Raw genomic sequence first — 18,288 nt, 5'->3', positions numbered from 1 at the left:
CTGACAGTCTCTCAAAGACTCTGAGAGGTGCTCCGAGGTCATGTGCCGACAAATCGCTATATCATTCACTTTTGCGTCCGTTACGCTCGATTACGCATCGGTCTCAGAACTGTAAGAACATTCAGTTTGCTGACCAAATCGCCTCCCCCCCAAACCCCAACCCCGTGTGTAAGTACTTCCCTGCGCGCGCGCGGGCCGTCGGTGGCGTACGATGGGTTGCCTACCTACCGGCGCTGCACGGCCCTCGATTCGCGCACGTTAGTTGAGCAATCACAATGACTGTCACATCTTTTTTGAAGTACGGAATTTGAAACGGTTTTAAACTGTGTCATCGCGCGAGTCTCATTGTTTCTGCCCCAAGCGCTCTCCGCCCACCTCCGGCTCCTGTCTTTCCGTCTGCGATCAGCTGATGGGCGTATGCAGTGCGCACTTTGCGTGTCGCTCCGGCCCGTCCCTACTCCCTACTCTCTTGACAGCTGACAGGCTCCTTCCCCTTACTTCCCCTGTGTGTCAAGACTTGGCTGGACTTTGACCTCTTAGAAAATGATATAGCGGTTTTGTCTTTTCATACATATATTGACGCATCTTAACATAAGTTGTCAGTCTTTTCAGACCGCATCCCACCTCAAGTTTTGTCAAAGTCTCCTTAAAAATGGGAGACGAAATGGATGGAAATACCATCCTGGCAGAAGCCTTGAAGTCTCAGGTAAATATTGTGTTGACGATTCATTTTTATTTCAAATGTATTTAGTTTGAGGTTATCTGCCGACCACTCTTATCTCACCTGTTGAGTTTTGTGCATTTCTTAATCTATGAATTTTCCCCCCGAATTTGTAAATTAGTGATGGCTTTATGCATATAAATTTTTACTTTTATCCAATCATTTTTTAGTTTGCTCTAATTTCTTTTATAGGGGGTCGAATATGTCTTTGGCATCGTTGGAATTCCTGTTATTGAGCTAAGTATGGCCATGCAGGCAGCTGGAATGCACTATGTTGGTTGTCGTAATGAGCAGGCTGCCTGCTACGCTGCACAAGCCATAGGATTTTTAACAGGAAAACCTGCTGTGTGCCTAGTTGTCTCAGGACCTGGTCTGCTACATGTCTTTGGCGGTATGGCAAATGCCCAAATTAATTGCTGGTATGTAACACCTGGTTCAGTTCAATTTTTCCACATTTAAAGGGCACAATTTAACTAATTTAACATTGTTTTGAAAGGCCCATGATTGTGATTGGTGGCTCATGCCCTCAAGATCATGAAGGTATAGGAGGATTCCAAGAATGTCATCAGGTTGAGCTGGCTCGTCCATATTGCAAGTACTCGGTTCGACCACCTCACCCTAAACTTATCCCAACACATGTAGAGAAAGCGGTTCGACTTGCCACATATGGACGACCCGGTTGGTATTTCTCAAACTTGACATCAGCGCTTGTTTTTGTCACTTGTGCTGATCTGATTTTTCTATTCAGGTGTGAGCTACCTTGATTTTCCTGGGAATATGTTAAGTATGTCAGTTCCTTTGGCTGATGTTTGTGTCGTCAGCAAAGTCCCTCCACCACCAGTAGCTTTCCCGGACCCTGCCAAAGTTAGGGAAGCAGCTCTGATACTAACTCAGTCGAAACGGCCCCTTGTTATTATTGGAAAAGGTACGCTTATTTTGCTTCCTTACTTTATTTTTTCTTGCCCCTTTGTGTAACAATTCTTGCAATTGCTACTGTTCTCACTTCAAAATTGTAGGAGCAGCGTATGGGAAGGCAGAATCTGCACTTCAAGACTTGATTCACACCTGCAATCTTCCTTTCCTGCCAACACCTATGGGTAAAGGAGTTGTGTCAGATATGGATGACAATTGTGTGGCACCAGCAAGGTCTGCAGCTCTCCAAAAAGCTGATGCTATTTTATTGTTTGGTGCACGGCTCAATTGGATGTTGCACTTTGGACGTCCACCTAGGTTCAATCCTAATGTAAAAATAATTCAGGTACAAGATCAAAAACAAGATTGAAACAAATCACATAACAATGTTTAATTTCATTTAAAAAAATTGTTTGTGAGAGCTCAATTAACTTACTATTTGCCTAAATCAGGTGGATTTATGTGCTGAAGAATTTCATAACAGTCGAGCAAGCACTGTTGCCATCCAGGGCGATATCAAAATTGTTTGTGGTTCAATTCTTCAAGAGCTATCTTCCCAAAGGTGGAAATTACCTCCATCAAGCTCCTGGTGGGATTTACTTAAAGGAAAGGTGCAAGGAAACAAGACAACTGTTAGTGTAAGTGATTTCACTCCAATCAAATCTCTCAATTAATTTCATCCAAGTATGCCCCTCTCTTTGTATTTACCTTTTCATCCACATTTTTTTCTGCTTCAGAAAATGATTGCTGACATCCGGCCTCCTCTCAATTACTACACTGTGTTTCATCACATTCAAGAATTAATTCCTAAAGGTATGAAGCCTTCAGACCTTTATTTTTATCATAATGGAGGATCAAGGCTGTAATCATCTTGCTTGCAGATGCCATTATTTGTAGTGAAGGAGCAAATACTATGGATATTGGACGAACTTTACTGTCAAACACTCTACCTCGCCATCGTCTTGATGCCGGTTAGTTTTCTTTCTTTTGTGGGCCAAACAATAACCCAATCAATCTTTATGATAATCTCTAATAAAACTTTCTCTAGGAACTTTTGGAACCATGGGAGTTGGCTTGGGTTTTGCTGTGGCTAGTGCACTGTGGTGTCAGAAGTATGCACCTGGAAAACGAGTCATTTGTGTTGAGGGAGACTCGGCTTTTGGTTTTTCTGGAATGGAAGTGGAAACTATGTTTAGGTATTGAGAAAAAGCAAAAAACAACTATACTCAATATATTGGTTTCTACAATTTAGTAAATATTCCTCTGTTGATCCAGGTACAAGTTGCCTATAATAATCATTGTAGTGAATAACAATGGAATTTATGGTGGATTTGATCAAGACACCTACAATGCTATAAGGGATGGAGCTGACCCTACCCAAGTGTAAGACTAATTAATTTTAACTTGACCCTGAGTTACATGCACTAACAAGGGTGTAAATTAGTGTGATCCATGCTGCCCCTGCCCCAAGGCAGTCATGCTGTATTTTGATTCTTTGTTCTATAGTACCCCTCCCACTGCATTGACTGTTCGAGTGCGCTACGATAATATGATGAGTCTTTTCGGCAAGAAAGGATTCTTCTGCAAAACTATTCCAGAGGTTCAGGAAGCAGTTAAGGAGAGTCTGAAGGTAAAATTGTTAATATTCATGACTGTCTTTGCTTTAGTGCACAGTACACAGTTAGGATTTTGTGTGTGGATGTTTTATAATTTCAGTCAAATCAAGTTGGGCAACTCTTTACAAACTAACAAAGTTTCCTTTATTTTCTCTCTCTGGACATTTCAGGGAGTGATGTAAACATTGTAAAATGAACAATTTTAAGGTCAAAGCAGGTTTCTTTTATAAGAGGATGAATTAAGATATTTTTCTCAAACTATTGTTTTTGCACTACATTATTCTCACTAATTTGCTGTACTAAGCAATAACATCGTTCACAGAGGAACTACTTATGACCTATCAAGTTCAAAAGTAGTATCAAAGTCTTCTCGATTAACATGCAGAGTAAATACATGGTTGTTCTGTTGATTATTTTTTTCTTGAAAAAAGAAAGAAAGAAAAGGTCAATATAAGTTATTATATAATTTATCCTTACAAATATTAATGAATAGACTTTACACATATTGGTTATGGAAAATCTGACAACATCTGGCTTCAGAGTGATGTCAAAGAATCACGGTTAGCAAAGAATTGTTAGATGATTTGTTAATCTACTTTCCTTGCATTCACAGCAACATCTTTTTTGTGTCAACCATGATTTTAAAGAACATGGATTTGTCACTAGATTTTAACTGGTTGTAACATTTCAGGTCCTGGATAGCCCTTCCATCATCAACATAGCAATTAATCCTGCAGCTGACCGCAAACCTCAACCTTTCAACTGGCTTACAGAGTCTAAACTTTGAGTCTTACTCTTCAATACAATCAGTTTAAGGTAAATGATGTTAATTTGAATGGAAATCTAATGTATACTGGGCACAAAGGTGGCTGGAAGATTTTATATGCCTTATCAGATGTTATCTAGCTGGGTATGGACTTATTAATCTGGTTTTATATCTTTTATACCTGTGTGTGCCTATGATTGGTCCACATGATATTACTATTAAATGAAATACATGTCATATCAATGGTATTATTGCATGTTGCTATTGGTGCCTGGTTATGCACTAAGTTAGCCAGAAACGGGATTTGAGCTTCATGACTTGCATCAAAAGAAACTGCAACAAAGTTGATAGATGCATCATTGATATGCATTTAAAAATTGGAGGAGAAATTCTAAAATTTGAGTGACACAAGATCAAGATATTTTTTCCCTTAATTATTGCACTCCATTAACAACTTTTGATAAAACTTTCAGAAAGGTATTCAAAATGGTCTAGCACACAAATGATTGATTTCAGTCTTCTTAAAATGAGTTGTTGAAAACCAGCAGCAAAGTTTAGAACATTGCCCAAACTACCCTAAGCAACTTGTGTGGCTTATTGCACATCTACTGTAATGGATAGGATGCATTATAGAACAAAAACCATTTCTTGAACTTATACAATCTTACAGGATTATGCATGGTAACTAGGATTGTAGCTATGGAGTGGTGAAAATTTTCAACTGAGGCAAGTATGAGACCCGACAAAATGGTTTAAATGAACACATCAATCCTACTCTTAACCTTCAATAATACATTTTAATACAGCATTCTACACATAAAATCTGTACACCAGAAAAGAAATCCAATATGTTATACTTGGCTAGGCTGTATTATGTTCATCTAAGCAAACTAAAACGTAAGATCTGAATTTAATCACAGCCATATTTGACCAATCATTCAGTTAAAGAAGTTTTTATAATTATTTGTTCCTGATGATCAACACAATATAAATATCCAAAATATTCCCATGAAAATTTCAAAAATGAGAAGTAAACAATGTGGCATCATATTTGAAGCATGATGAATGCTACACCCTTCAATTAAATTGGTATTTGAGCTCATTACAGTGATTCCAAAATTGGGCAAAACAAATAAACAGTAGAACAATAATCTTCAATAGGATGGTTAGAATGACAGTCAAACAACATAATATCTACAAAAATCAATTGTCATTTGCTTCACAGGTAAAACATGATTTTGAGCGCAAAAAGTATGCAACATATTACTAACATATACCAATTAACCACTCAGAAATGAATAGAACTATATAGCATGTTCTTCAAGTCAAGAGGGGGTAAAAGGTAAAAGACAACTAACAGACATTGGTAGAGCAGAAGAATCGCTTCAAGTTCATAAAACATTGAACATCCATCATCACAAATTTGTACCCACAGTTGAGTCGTTGAACACGCCTTGATAACTTCATGAGATAACAAAAATGCCCACACCTTTGAACCAACTTTGTAGTAAAGAAAAAAATGCATGAAAGTATCCATGAAGCTACAAAAATAAAACTTGTAGGTGAGATGCACAGATTCAAAAGAAACTATGGAAATGGCTTGTGGACAGGTTTGTAGAGGAGTTTCCAACTTGCTATAATTGTTTCAAAATGATTGAAATAATGAAGCAAATAAAATCTTTCTGTTTATAGGGATGTTATATACCCTTATACTCTGCAAATATATGGAGTTTCCCTAAAGAACCAGCACAGTTCACAAAAGCACCAAAACAGGAGTATTAAAATTAATTTTCCAAAACAATAAAATCAAATCTATAATCCCTTCCCCTTCAAAATTTCAAAAAGAAAACAAAAATCAAGGTAACTATTTAGAATATGTGAGTTCAAATAAATTAGGATGACTCACTTTTTTCTATATGTTTCTATAAGATAGATATATTATTAAACAAGATAAAATTACAATTATCTTAATCAATCTTAGGATATATTTTCACATTGGTTTCACCTTCGCAGGCCAACTTGCAGCTTTCACAAGTTCTGATAAAGCATACACATTTAAACCGTACAACTGAGATCTGTATTTAAGCTTACACAGCATGTCCTAGGTCTCAAAGTCCAATCAGTTAGTGCAACAAAAATAAAACCATTATTGAGAAGCAAAATTGGTAATAACTTTCCACAATTCTACTAACTTTAAATTTCTTACAGACACATTTTTAATGCACATATACAAAGCTAACAATGGGTCATTTTGATTAAAAGAGTGGCACAAGGTTCATTTATAGACAAAATGTTCTGCTAAGCTCCATTGGAATGCATTTCAATTGATGATTTTTCACCAGTATGCATACGCTTGTGACGTGTAAGTGTATAACTTTCAGCAAAGCAGCGACCACATTGCTCACATTTGAAAGGTTTTTCTCCAGAGTGGGTGTGCTTGTGCCTAGCTAAGGTATAACTTTCTGCAAACCATTTTCCACATTGATCACAGCGAAAAGGTTTTAGTCCTGTATGTGTATGCTTGTGCCGTGCTAGGGTGTAACTCTCAGCAAATGCTCGCCCACATTGCTCACATTTATAAGGCTTCTCTCCTGAATGAGTGCGCTTGTGGCGAACAAGAGTATAGCTTTCAGCAAAGCATCTTCCACAATGATCACATTTGAAGGGTTTCTCACCAGTGTGGGTATGCTTGTGGCGGACAAGGGTGCAACTTTCAGCAAAGCTTTTCCCACATTGTTCACATTTGAAAGGCTTTTCCGATGTTGATGGAGGCTTCTGTCTCAAGTACACTTCCTGGAAGAACATCTTGTTTTCTCCAGCCGCCGAACTGTGAGGAGTATCCTGCTGCATATGCATGCAGTTTTTTTAAAGTGGCAAGTTTCTCAACAAACGAATTGACAGATAATCTGTCACACATTCATTGCTCACTAGCAGGTTGAATGGTTTTAGTCCATTAACTGAAGACTTCGAAATTATCAACCCGCAAAATGGAACCAACATCAGGCACCTGTAAAGAATAAACACACAAGTCAGAGACAAGAATTTAAAATGATATTTGAGAGCTTAAAATATCCAGAACTATGATTTATAGAACGATATGTATCCAGTAAAAGGCTGGCTATGGTCCACAACAATGTTGAGAGTGGAATGACACTATAAACTATGAACGAATTGGTTCCTTTTCAAGTAAGACAACAAGATCGAGCGTTGAAATGGTAAACAAATGGCAAATGAAATATCAAAACAAACACATAACCTCAATGAGAAACAAGAAAAAATAACACTAGAACTTAAAAGCACCCAAACGCAAGTAAATAGAGATGTGAAAAGTAAAGAATAACATCCCAAATCGTGCCGCTCAACAGGTTTCAGAGTGAAAATGTGGATAAATAGAACATAAATTGCACATAAGTTTTAATCATTGAATCAATGGAATTACCTCGATCATGATAGTTTCTAGTTGTCGTGCTGAAGATGGGTTCCGAGGAACGAAGGATTGAACAGTGAAATATTGTAAGGGAGCTCTTGCGTTATGTTTTCGCCAAACTGGTTTTAAAAAGGACGAAAAATAAAAGGTCTTTTTGAATCAAACCGATCAAATTTACAATACAGCAACAGCAGCAGCAGCAGCAGCGGCAGCCATCATGCTTGCGGTCTTGCGGTGGCGGTGGATGCGGCAGAGGACCTCTCACCTCTCAAGCCAGAGTTTAAAGACCATACAGTCACGCAAACCACAGCACACTCTCACTTATTTTAGCACAAAGGCGCTTAAACCCAACACAAATTAACCAAATACATTCTTGAATCAGGATAAATCAATATTTTACCATTCTTTTATGCCGTTTTGATTAACCGTCTAACCAAAGGTCCTGACAACCCTGGCTGATGATGTGTTATTCACGTCCATCATCTTCAAGAGGAAGAAGCCCCTTCACCGGCCAGAGGCATTTCCGCTTTCTTTGCGTGTACACCTTGGAAACGTGACAAAATGGTATGGTTATTGTTATAATTTCTTGTTCATGAAGTGGATTTATTTCAAAATTTTTGTCCGTATGAATGTGGAGTGACGATTTTGTATCACTCGGATTACATTTTCTTTGGTCACTCCATGTAATGTGGTGTACCAAGTGGTGTGGCCCCAAAGGTGCGCCTCCGCACGTTTCTTGTTGGACGTATTTACTATTTGCTGGAATATAAATGGTTTCTTTTTTATCCATTGTGTGTGAATTATCGCTGGTTTTGACTCGCCGGTTCGTTATTAAAGTCATGGCCTCTCGAATTTTGTTTACATCTGATTCCTAACCTCTCTGTATCATATGTCCAACCAGCCCCCCAATGTGCCGGATGACCATAGTTTTGTCTAGACGTGTATTCCTTTGTTGGTGTCGAACGATCCGCGTGCGTTGTTCTAGCCCTTCGTTTTTCCCCTGCCGATCCCCCAACTCACTTTGCGTTTGTTGACTGTTCCAGACTTGCAAGCGTCGTAACGGAGGACGTTCCAAGCACGGCAGGGGCCATGTAAACCCTGTCCGTTGCACCAACTGCGCCCGGTGTGTGCCCAAGGATAAGGCCATCAAGAAGTTTGTTATTCGTAACATCGTCGAGGCTGCTGCCGTTCGTGACATCACTGAAGCCTCTGTCTACACCAGTAAGTGTCATGTTTAATTAACGTGAGTTGCGTGTTCTGCTACCCATTCAGTCTTTTATCATGTATTTGACTGAACCCGTTACAATTGTAATAATAATTCCTGGTCTGATATGAATGGGTGGTCTTTTAAATTCATTCACCTCTGATGAATAGCATCTCCCCATTCTATTCAAGATGTTATTCTTGGCCGTTGGTGTACTCATGAATGTTTTTTTCTCCAGTGTACCAGCTGCCTAAGCTGTACGCCAAGCTGCACTACTGTGTCTCCTGCGCTATCCATTCCAAGGTTGTGCGCAACAGGTCGAAGGCTGAGAGGCGCAACAGGAACCCACCTCAGCGCAACTTCGCTCGAGTGAGTACTACACTAACTTGTGAAGTGAGCTACAGTCATATTACTTTTACATAATTATCAATTACTTTCATTTGCAGGGTGGCCCCAGACCTGGAGGACAGGCACCAAGGAAGTAATTTGTCTTAATAAATTTATAAAATTTAACTATCTTGTCATTGGTACCTCATTCATATTCCTTCCCAAGAAACACACAGTTATGTTAGGGTAGCAGTAAGTGACAAGTAATGCAGAAGTTTTGAACTCTGTATGATCATCTATATTCATGTCGAATTTTGAAGTATTATGCAAGTCTTAAGTAACAATTTCATGACCTGACCTGGACTACCCAGGCTTGCTGAATGAATTTGCTTTCTTTGTACAGAGTGTGTAGAAATGGCACCTGATGGGAGTGTGTTAAATGATGCAGGGTGGTTGATTAATAATTCAAATTGAAAATGTAAGAATTTACTCCTGAAAATAAAATCACTAAAAACAGTAGCATAAATCACAAGTCATCAAAATACAAGTTATCATATGGGATCCAAAGTAATTGCTTAGAATCAGTGAAATTCATTACCTTACAAATACTAGTCATGAATATATTCACATTAAGTACAAATGCCACTGTGAAAGATAGTTGATTACTGTGGCATAAGAAATGAGGAAAATCGTGGCAACATTTCCATCCAACTAAAACGAAGGAGCAACAGAGAGAAGAGAAAATTGAGTATCCTATTCAACTCCAAGGTCACTTGAAACAAATCAAAACTAGAACATGTTGCGATGCACAATTAATCAGGTACAAGTAGTTTAGCACTATTTTTTTCAGAATCTGACGATTCGCTGCTTGAAGTGTCACTATTTTTAAGTTTGTTGCTCTTCTTCTTCGTAGTACTCCCATTTTTATTTTTTTTGCAAATTTGTTTCTTGTGTTTTTTCTTAATTTTCTTTTCATTGTTTCTTTTTCTTTTCTTCTTCGAACTGGATTTCTCATCAGAACTACTGGATGAAGCTGATGATTCACTTTCCGAATCCGTCTCATCAGAAGTTGAATGCTTTCTTTTTCTTTTAATCAGTACAACTTTCTCTACTTTCCTTCTCCCTCTTTTCCTATTCTTCTTCTTGGAGGAGCGATGATCATCACTGCTTGATGAATCGTCAGAGGATGAATCAGAGTCAGAGTCAGAATGCTTCTTTTTCTTCCTTTTCACAATTTTTACAACTCTGGGTTTCTTTTTGGACTTTGAAGACACAACAGACTTCTTCTTTTTCTTTCGTCTAGATTTAGATTTCTGATCCGACTCACTTGACGTTGAATCACTACTATCACTTGAGTCACTACTTGACGATGAACTGTCACTAGTTTCACTGCTACTAGTACTTCCACTTCGCTTTCTCTTTTTCTTTGACTTTCCTTCTTTTGTTTCTGATGTTGCCTTTCTCTTTAGACTGCCACCATTAGAGCAGTCTTCAGTGGAATCATTTTTAACTTTGTCATCTTTCACTGATTGTTTCTTAACCAAGCTATTTTGTTTCGAATGTTTGTTAGATCGAGAAGAATCATCAGTTTCTAATATCCTATCAGACTTTTGAACAGTTTTCTGAGTATGTTCAGACACATCCCTTTTTTTATCCTGCGTGTGATGTTCATTGCCGCTAATACTGTCACTCTTCACAGAATTTCTCCTTTGAGCTGCTGACTCAGAACTAATGGACCTAGCTCTCTTTGAGGCCTTTGATGTTGGAACAGTTGCTTTAGTCTGCTCTTCATTTGATTGGACATGTCCATCATCAGTGTTTGTTTTTGTTCCAACATACATGCTATTTTTAGGATCCGATGTGGAATTATGCTTGGAACGACCTTTATCTTCTCTAGAAATATTTTTAGATACTTCATCAGGATAGGAATGCTTTTCCCGGCTAATTCTACTATTCGCACTATCAGCTTTACTTGAGGTACTATCTGGAGTATTTCGTGCTTTGTGATGTTCATTAGAATATTTTTCTTTCTTCCCTTCTAGATTGCCTAGATCTCCTTTCCGTGGATCCTCATTTTCAGGAGTTGGATGGTCTCCTTTCCTTTTGGCTCCTCGTTCAGTGGCAGTAGAGGTTTCTCTTTCCCTACCTTTAGAAATTTCCCGTTCACTTCTATAGTCCTCTTCCTTCCTCAATTCTCTTTCTGAGTCATCTTTCTTAAGATCACGCTTGCGGTTTCTCTCACTATCATCGTCTTCATTCTTTCTTTTTCGGTCTCTCTCAGACTCATAATGCCGCTGACCATTTCTTTCAGCATCTCGAGAGGAGTGGTCTCTATTCCGGTCCTTAGAACTCTTGCTATCTCTGCTGTCCCTATGATCTCGGCGATCACGATCTCTGTCGTATTCACGATCACGATTCCGTTCTCGTCCTCGATCACGTTCTCGATCCCTCTCCCGGTCTCGGTCACGCTCCCGTTCACGTTCTTTGTCTCTCTCTCGATCACGGTCCCGTTCACGGTCTCTGTCTCTCTCTCTTTCTCTGTCTTTAGGTCTGTCCCTATCCCTGTCTCGATCTCTGTCTCGCTCCCGATCACGGCCTCTTTCCTTATCTCTATTCCGATCTTGCTCCCGATCTTCCCTGTAATCACGTCGTTCTGATCCGCGACTCTTGGAGTAATCCTTGGAAGCACTGCGTCCATCTATTGGCCTTGGGCCACCCTCCTTCTGTAAGTGAAATTTAATTTAGAAATAGACCTTAACATAAAATCAGAAACCAAACATGGATTTCAAAGGTGAAACTCTACCATAAAAATAAATTGCATTACCTTAACTTGAGCATCTTCTGACGAACCCATAATTTTAACACCTCGTCCTTTGCCCATCCATCGGTACTTGGACACAGACTGACTGAAATCCACATGGATACGGCGATCATCAATCAACACATTGGCCATTTTAAAATAAGCATCTTCACATGACTTCTGCTCATCAAATTCTATGAAAGCATACTGTAAGCTGTCCCCTGTAGTTTTGTCACGGATCACTTCACAACTGCAAAAAAGAAAAGAGGAAAGAGAAATGCATTACAAAAAACTAAACAAAACTTTGTCAGCAGAAAAATCAAAGAGCAGTGAAGATCTAACCTGTTGATTTTCCCAAATCGACTGAAGATAATTTCAAGATCGTCGTCAGTGGTAACTGGATTCAGTTTACAGACAAACAGAACATTTTCTGGTGGGGCAACATCAGCATCAGGGAGATCACCAACCATTTCCAAAATTGTGGCACGTGCTTGAGCTTCTCTTTGTTTAACAAGCTCTTCAATTTCGGCAGCAGATCGTCCTGCAGTATCATCTATTTCCTCATCTGGTGCTATGCGCCCATTCTGAAGCAAATTGGAATTTACAATGAGTAACAAAAATAGAAATATAGACAAACAACAAATTAAGAATAATCATACAGCTAGGTTTTCTTTCGTCGGCTCTGGTGATCCATCAGGGATGACGAGTCCTGGAGGGTCATCGAAAGGATCCTCCAACACTACTGTGTGAGTGATACGAATATCTTGGTAAGGTCGGTGTTCTGTGTCACAGATTGCATCATTCAGCTTCAGAAGGATTTCTTCACCCTCAGTCACCTCTCCAAAAACACAATGTTCCCCATCAAGTGACTGCAGATCATTGGCAAGTGTAATAAAAAATTGGGATCCCAACCTGTGAGGAGGGAAAATAATACACATCAAATAATTACCAAAATGCAGATGGCGAACAAATGGTTTGAGAAACAAAATTAATAGTTAAAAACTACTTACATATTGTCACCACAATTAACCATTGACAAAAGGCCTGCCTTATAGTGACGAATCTTGGGCAACTGTTCTCCTTCATAGTAGCGTGACTTTTCTCCAACAATTTTCCTAAATAAAACACATGAAAATGTCTGAATCCAACATAAACTCTGGCGAGCTATGAAAAAAATGACAAGCCAAATGGACTTACCCAAAAATTGATTCTCCCCCTTTTCCACTTCCAGTTGGATCTCCTGTCTGAGCAATAAAATTATGCTGAATCGAGTGGAACAGGCAGAAGTTGTAGTACTTGATTTTGCAGAGTTTGAGAAAGTTTTTGCAAGCTGAAACAAAATTTTAAAATACAATGAGCGCTTAAGAGTCTATGTGGCCTATCTGAAAACAGGCGTATTTTTCAGACAGGGTAAATGATTCATTTCACAAGTTTCATTGAAGTAATCTTAAATGTCTATTTTAAAAAAAGAAAAAAAAAACTTAAATATGAAAAGCAAAGAAATTGTAAAGAGAAAGCTTAGTTCCAGATGCCTTTCTCTTGACTTGATTTATAAACGTACTTTGTGGTCTTTCATCTATGAAGAGATCGACGGTGATATCACCAGCCGTTGTTTCAATTACTACTGCCATTTTCTTCTTATAAATATTTAACGCAACAGTTCTGAGAGGTATTCGAGCCGGATCACCGGGGGGGGACTTAACCTCTCATGTTGGAGTCAATATGGTTCCACAAACAACCCACATGAACCATAATTTTCCACGGAAGAGAAAATTTAATTGGCAGTAGTTGAAGGCACTTAAGGCTTAACAATTCAATGCCTTATACCACAGCAAACAATATTTACGCGATTCAACCATAGTAGGTCACGTCATATAAACAAATTCACCCATATACGTCGGCTCTTGTTTCTTTTTTTTTTCCTTTTTTTCTGTGAGAGCAGCACTCTTATTTAACCAACCCCTAGCGATTAAAGTTTGTCGCCAGACACAAGTGTTCTCTGTGTGTGTCATAAATTGTTCACCGTTAAAAGATGAAGAATGTTTTGTCATTTCTATTCTGTACAAATGCAAGCTAAACTGAAAAGGTTCGAAGATTTCATGGAAAGTCCGTAGTGTTCAGGAGTTGGCTATTCAGTTGTTCAGCGGAAGATTTGAAAAACAGTGTGAGAACCTAGAGCAACTTTTCCAATTTCCAATTTATGATTGGAACATGGGAGAAACCAGGAGAAGAAGATTACAACCACAATCATGAAAAAGGATTTTTCTTTATTATTTCCAAACAACACATGGGCAAGCATCTTACAAAACCAGCATCATATTTGTTCTCACTTGACTAAAATCAGGAATGACAGGCATCAGGTTTATTGCATGCCTGGTGTCACGTACAGGGGAATGACGAAATTGCAATGTATCTAACAACCGAGTCTTCACTGCACACACAGCCCTTTCATTCCAGCACAGATTTCAGGCCAGTACTGACAGCGGGTATTGCAGCACAAAATCATAAATGAACACAGTCTTTGACTGATGTGTCAGAAGCATGTTAACAATAAAACTTTGGTTAAAATTCATCTGATGTTCACAGATAATATTGCCTTTTATCTCTAATTCAAATTAAACAAGAATGCAATGTGATTACAAAGGAGACACAATGCAGTATGGAAGTTGATCTTCCAGTTTAAAGCAAAACAAGAAGTCTCCGTTTCATATAAGACATAATGAGAATCTTACCAGCACCGTAGGAATTTTACCAGCACCAGTTCCACCAACTCATATAATAAAAAAACACCAAAGAAAATTTTCCTTTAGTCCAGTTTGATTACACTAAACATACGAAAAACTCATGGTAGAAAACTGTACCATACTGTACATTGAGGAGATTTTTTAAAAACTTTTTCAGAATATCACATTAACGAAAGAGGAAAAATCAACAGAAACAATTAAGTACATGGATAACCAACAGCATTACTTGCAGTAAACAGGTATAAGTACAAGTGTTGCTTTCGCTAAACTAAAATAACAATAAGAAAAACAGGAATAACCATATAAATCTCATGCATACAGATCCATTGAACTCATAATAATGGTAATACTGTTGCAGCTCACTTACAGCTTACTTTTTTGGAACATAAGTGCAAGGGCTCTGAAAATTAAACACTGCAGATAATATTTTAAATTTAAAATTACAATCACATAAAAAGGTAACACCATGGTAACACCAACCAAAACATAATAAGATTAAATAAGAAAGCTGTGAGGAAAAATATATAAATACATTTTTAAGGCAGAGCAAGAAACAAGAACTGATTGGTCAATTTATGGAAAATAAGTTCCAACAAGAGATAAGAGAAGTGCTAAGCCTTGGTTTTTGAAAAGTAAGAGGTTGAAATAAAAACATCACAGGAAACTAAACTAGTTTGAGAATCACAATAAAAAGCAAGGTACACAGAGGGAAAACTGAAAGAATAACACACAATCCTAAAAAAAAAAAACAACAAAAAAAAAACCCACGAACAAACAGACAAACAAAATAACTGAGGGAGATGCAACTTGTGGTACTAAACCCTCCAGTCAAGAATAATTAAGTCAGATCTTTTGGTGTCTACACTCACAAAAATATAAAAAGGATTTCTTTGTTTAGATCCACACCAAATGCTTTGAGAAATAATATGCTTGCTACCAAACCAAACAATAACGTGTCCAAAGGTTCTTGGCACAACTTGCTTATAGCTAAATATGCATTTGCCATTACAACAAACAAAAAGACAAAGAAAATAAAACAGGGAGATAGATACCAGCTGTCGCTTGAGACACTCTTTGAAAGCAGAAGACAAACTCAAGGCAGCAATAAAGTGAAAATTATTACAAGTTTTAAAACTATTACTGGGTAAAGATAATACTGTGGAAGTAAATACTGTTCATTTCTGAAATTGGAAGACAGGGAAGTACACTGCTTACTCTAAAAACAAAGTCAGCAGAAGAGCAACCATTTTGGAATTAGTTGGCACAGATCTTAGACAAATCATCACATAGATCATAAAAAGGTCATTAAATATTTTTTAAGTGGCCCAAGTTTATAACTCTCAAACTTATTCTTTACAAAAGAGGAGCAAATTTAGTCTGACATTCAAGACACTAGACATTCTAGAGTCCCGGCCATTCTATGTTGGTAGCGTTGGGATGGGAGCAATACACCACCATTGGGCAGTACTCTCAAAACCAGTCTCAGAATCCGAAACAGATAGGCCAACCTGGACAAAGACCCGCCCATTCCAGATGGCTTCAAGATTTTGGCTGTGTCCTGCAAGACACACTTTGTCAAGATACCCTGGCCAGGACGCTTCTGTGACTTGACAGATTTTTTTATAACATGAATCATAAAAACGACTCAAACTACCAGTAGTCCCATTTTTTCTAAAATGTAAAAAATAAACATTGTACAGTAAGGGTTCAAATCCTAATCAAAAATTAGAATATTTATCATCAGACCTCAATTTAAGTCTAGCTATAGCAGGAATACTGATTCATGCTACAATCACCTCCCCTCCACCCACAATATGTGGTTAACAACAAGTTATATTGTAAAATGGTAGTCTACCATATTTATCAGGACTTCTTTGCAGCAGGTGAAATGGGTGTAAGAGCGTGACTACTCTTTCGAGCCAGTGGCTTCTTAGTAAATTGTTTTCCATTTAAGGAATCTGGTACTGTTTCAGACTTCCTGTAAAACATGGAAAAGGGACAAAATAAATTAGGGTTATCTAAAAAATAAGCAAAAGTGATGTTGATAAAAGCTGCTGTTAAAGGTGCATTTTCTAGAATTTACCTCACATTACTGGAAATTGGGCTCGGCCCTTCAGGTTCTGTGCTGCTGCTGCTGTCAGAATCATTTCCACTTCCCTCTGATATGGTATCGTTTAAGGGATCTTCTGCGGTTTTCAAACTTTCCTCCAGCAAACGGTCTGACCACACTGTAGGATTGAATGAAGGTCCTTCTCCACCAAGCTCTGATGGTAATATATCTTTGCTCACATACTCATGAAGAGTACTCATGTTGTTGCCATGCATGTAAATCTACACACAAAAAGTTGAGGGTAAGGAAATTTTAACATACAAGAAAAACATAGAGCATGGTTCATTTTCACTGACCTTTTCCTTAGTCTTTTCCTTTAGAAATGGGCGTATCATAGTCAGTAAAGCTTCCACATACCATGGCTGGTTAATGAAATGAATTCCTTTGAAGCGAGCTGGAAAACAGTCTTGAAGCCCTTCAATCATGAGTTTAAGAACTTTAGGATTTAAATTTGAAGATTGTCGGAAAGAAAAGTCAGTCCAATCAACGACCACGACAAAACCATTCAGCTGCAATATAAAGAAGCAGGATTAGAAATTTATCAATTAATATGGGAAACTTAATAAGTTTGAATATTTACCTGATTCTGCTTCTCTTCAACAAGCTTTTCTAAAGTCAACAACAGAGCTCTGTAAACAGCTATCAAGGAATAATTACAATGATCCCAGTGAGCGGTGAAGATTACTAGGACACATCTTCCCTTCCTAAACAATGAAACCAATAAATTGTTTTTTTTTTTAAGTGATGCAACTACATGTTTGACACCAAATAGTGATCAACAAACCTGTCTCTCTGTTGAAGAACTCCTGGAAAACCATCCTTCAGAGCCAGCTGAATGGACTCATCCTGGGCATTGAGATGAATGAACAGGTGGCGATTGCGTTGGCGGTACAAAAAGTAATTGGTAAGCAGTTGAAAACTTTCTTGCACATTCATTTTCCTTGCATGAAGGAATCTTAGAAGAAACTCATCATCTGTCCTGGTAAATTCTAGAGAGTGCAGAACAAGAAAACAACATTTTTAATAACACATCTTAACTAGGACATAAGTCGTCTTCTTTTCACACAACATACCAACATCTGGCCTTGACCGTAGGAGAGAACGAATTGACTGCAGAGCTTGTTCTGGGGTTGGGATATCCTTCTTGGGTAAAGTAATTCCAGCATTTAATCTGGGAAGGTTAGCATCCAGACGCATGCCAAATCCATATTCAGTATATTCAGCCATGGTTGTTTCTTCAAAGATGTAACTCAATGCTAACACAAAGCAATTTTAAAAAAAATTAATAATGGGGAAATCCTTAGATTTGATTCATCCAAAACGTACTTTAATAATGACTTTGACTGAAATTCAAAGAAAACTCACATTTTCAGTAAAATCCCAAATATCATGAGACTTGTTAAAAACGCAGCAGAAGGTATAACCTTTAAATTTTGACAGTACAGGCAGGACTAGATTCAAAGGCTAGATTCAAAGCATTGTCGTTATTTATGAATAAAAGTGAATACAAAAATACATTTTAAAATCAGATGGTAGACATCAACTTGCGGGCTGTCCTTTGGACCAAAACAAGAATTATGTTTTTCTTTTCAAAATAAATCAAAACAATTTTGTACCAACGTGCACTGCCACTGCCACTCTGCCAAGTTCAGTTAAGACGA

General features: G+C 38.0%; 5 protein-coding genes across 5 annotated transcripts; 2 read left to right on the top strand and 3 right to left on the bottom strand.

The window, feature by feature from the left end:
* The first annotated feature begins 403 nt into the window (after positions 1 to 403).
* Positions 404 to 4,263, top strand: LOC117654372 (2-hydroxyacyl-CoA lyase 1). Its single transcript, XM_034400973.1, has 12 exons — positions 404 to 706; positions 914 to 1,140; positions 1,218 to 1,399; positions 1,470 to 1,646; positions 1,738 to 1,979; positions 2,086 to 2,271; positions 2,371 to 2,446; positions 2,515 to 2,604; positions 2,682 to 2,829; positions 2,909 to 3,016; positions 3,140 to 3,263; positions 3,941 to 4,263. The coding sequence occupies exons 1-12, from the start codon at positions 653 to 655 to the stop codon at positions 4,034 to 4,036; spliced, it is 1,710 nt and encodes a 569-aa protein (XP_034256864.1). The 5' UTR covers positions 404 to 652; the 3' UTR covers positions 4,037 to 4,263.
* Positions 4,264 to 4,792: 529 nt separating this feature from the next.
* Positions 4,793 to 7,702, bottom strand: LOC117654374 (zinc finger protein 180-like). Its single transcript, XM_034400975.1, has 2 exons — positions 7,455 to 7,702; positions 4,793 to 7,022 (listed from the first exon to the last, which is right to left on the bottom strand). Exon 2 carries the CDS (start codon positions 6,869 to 6,871, stop codon positions 6,314 to 6,316), a length of 558 nt encoding a protein of 185 aa, XP_034256866.1. The 5' UTR covers positions 6,872 to 7,022; positions 7,455 to 7,702; the 3' UTR covers positions 4,793 to 6,313.
* Positions 7,703 to 7,857: 155 nt separating this feature from the next.
* LOC117654375 (40S ribosomal protein S26) lies at positions 7,858 to 9,162 on the top strand. Its single transcript, XM_034400977.1, has 4 exons — positions 7,858 to 8,006; positions 8,486 to 8,663; positions 8,885 to 9,015; positions 9,093 to 9,162. The coding sequence occupies exons 1-4, from the start codon at positions 8,004 to 8,006 to the stop codon at positions 9,129 to 9,131; spliced, it is 351 nt and encodes a 116-aa protein (XP_034256868.1). The 5' UTR covers positions 7,858 to 8,003; the 3' UTR covers positions 9,132 to 9,162.
* Positions 9,163 to 9,443: 281 nt separating this feature from the next.
* On the bottom strand, positions 9,444 to 13,705 carry LOC117654369 (zinc finger CCCH domain-containing protein 13). The gene is made up of 7 exons (XM_034400971.1): positions 13,335 to 13,705; positions 12,971 to 13,103; positions 12,784 to 12,888; positions 12,433 to 12,685; positions 12,116 to 12,357; positions 11,798 to 12,023; positions 9,444 to 11,696 (listed from the first exon to the last, which is right to left on the bottom strand). The coding sequence occupies exons 1-7, from the start codon at positions 13,402 to 13,404 to the stop codon at positions 9,786 to 9,788; spliced, it is 2,940 nt and encodes a 979-aa protein (XP_034256862.1). The 5' UTR covers positions 13,405 to 13,705; the 3' UTR covers positions 9,444 to 9,785.
* A 321-nt stretch (positions 13,706 to 14,026) lies between these two features.
* Positions 14,027 to 18,285, bottom strand: LOC117654373 (clavesin-2-like). The gene is made up of 7 exons (XM_034400974.1): positions 17,993 to 18,285; positions 17,701 to 17,883; positions 17,412 to 17,616; positions 17,208 to 17,331; positions 16,924 to 17,136; positions 16,601 to 16,848; positions 14,027 to 16,495 (listed from the first exon to the last, which is right to left on the bottom strand). Exons 2-7 carry the CDS (start codon positions 17,852 to 17,854, stop codon positions 16,381 to 16,383), a joined length of 1,059 nt encoding a protein of 352 aa, XP_034256865.1. The 5' UTR covers positions 17,855 to 17,883; positions 17,993 to 18,285; the 3' UTR covers positions 14,027 to 16,380.
* Positions 18,286 to 18,288: the final 3 nt, after the last annotated feature.

Source organism: Thrips palmi, unplaced genomic scaffold, assembly GCF_012932325.1.
Source record: "Thrips palmi isolate BJ-2018 unplaced genomic scaffold, TpBJ-2018v1 HiC_scaffold_10, whole genome shotgun sequence".
In the NCBI taxonomy this organism is placed as follows: Eukaryota; Metazoa; Arthropoda; class Insecta; order Thysanoptera; family Thripidae; genus Thrips; species Thrips palmi.
This window is presented reverse-complemented; position numbering and strand designations above follow the sequence as displayed.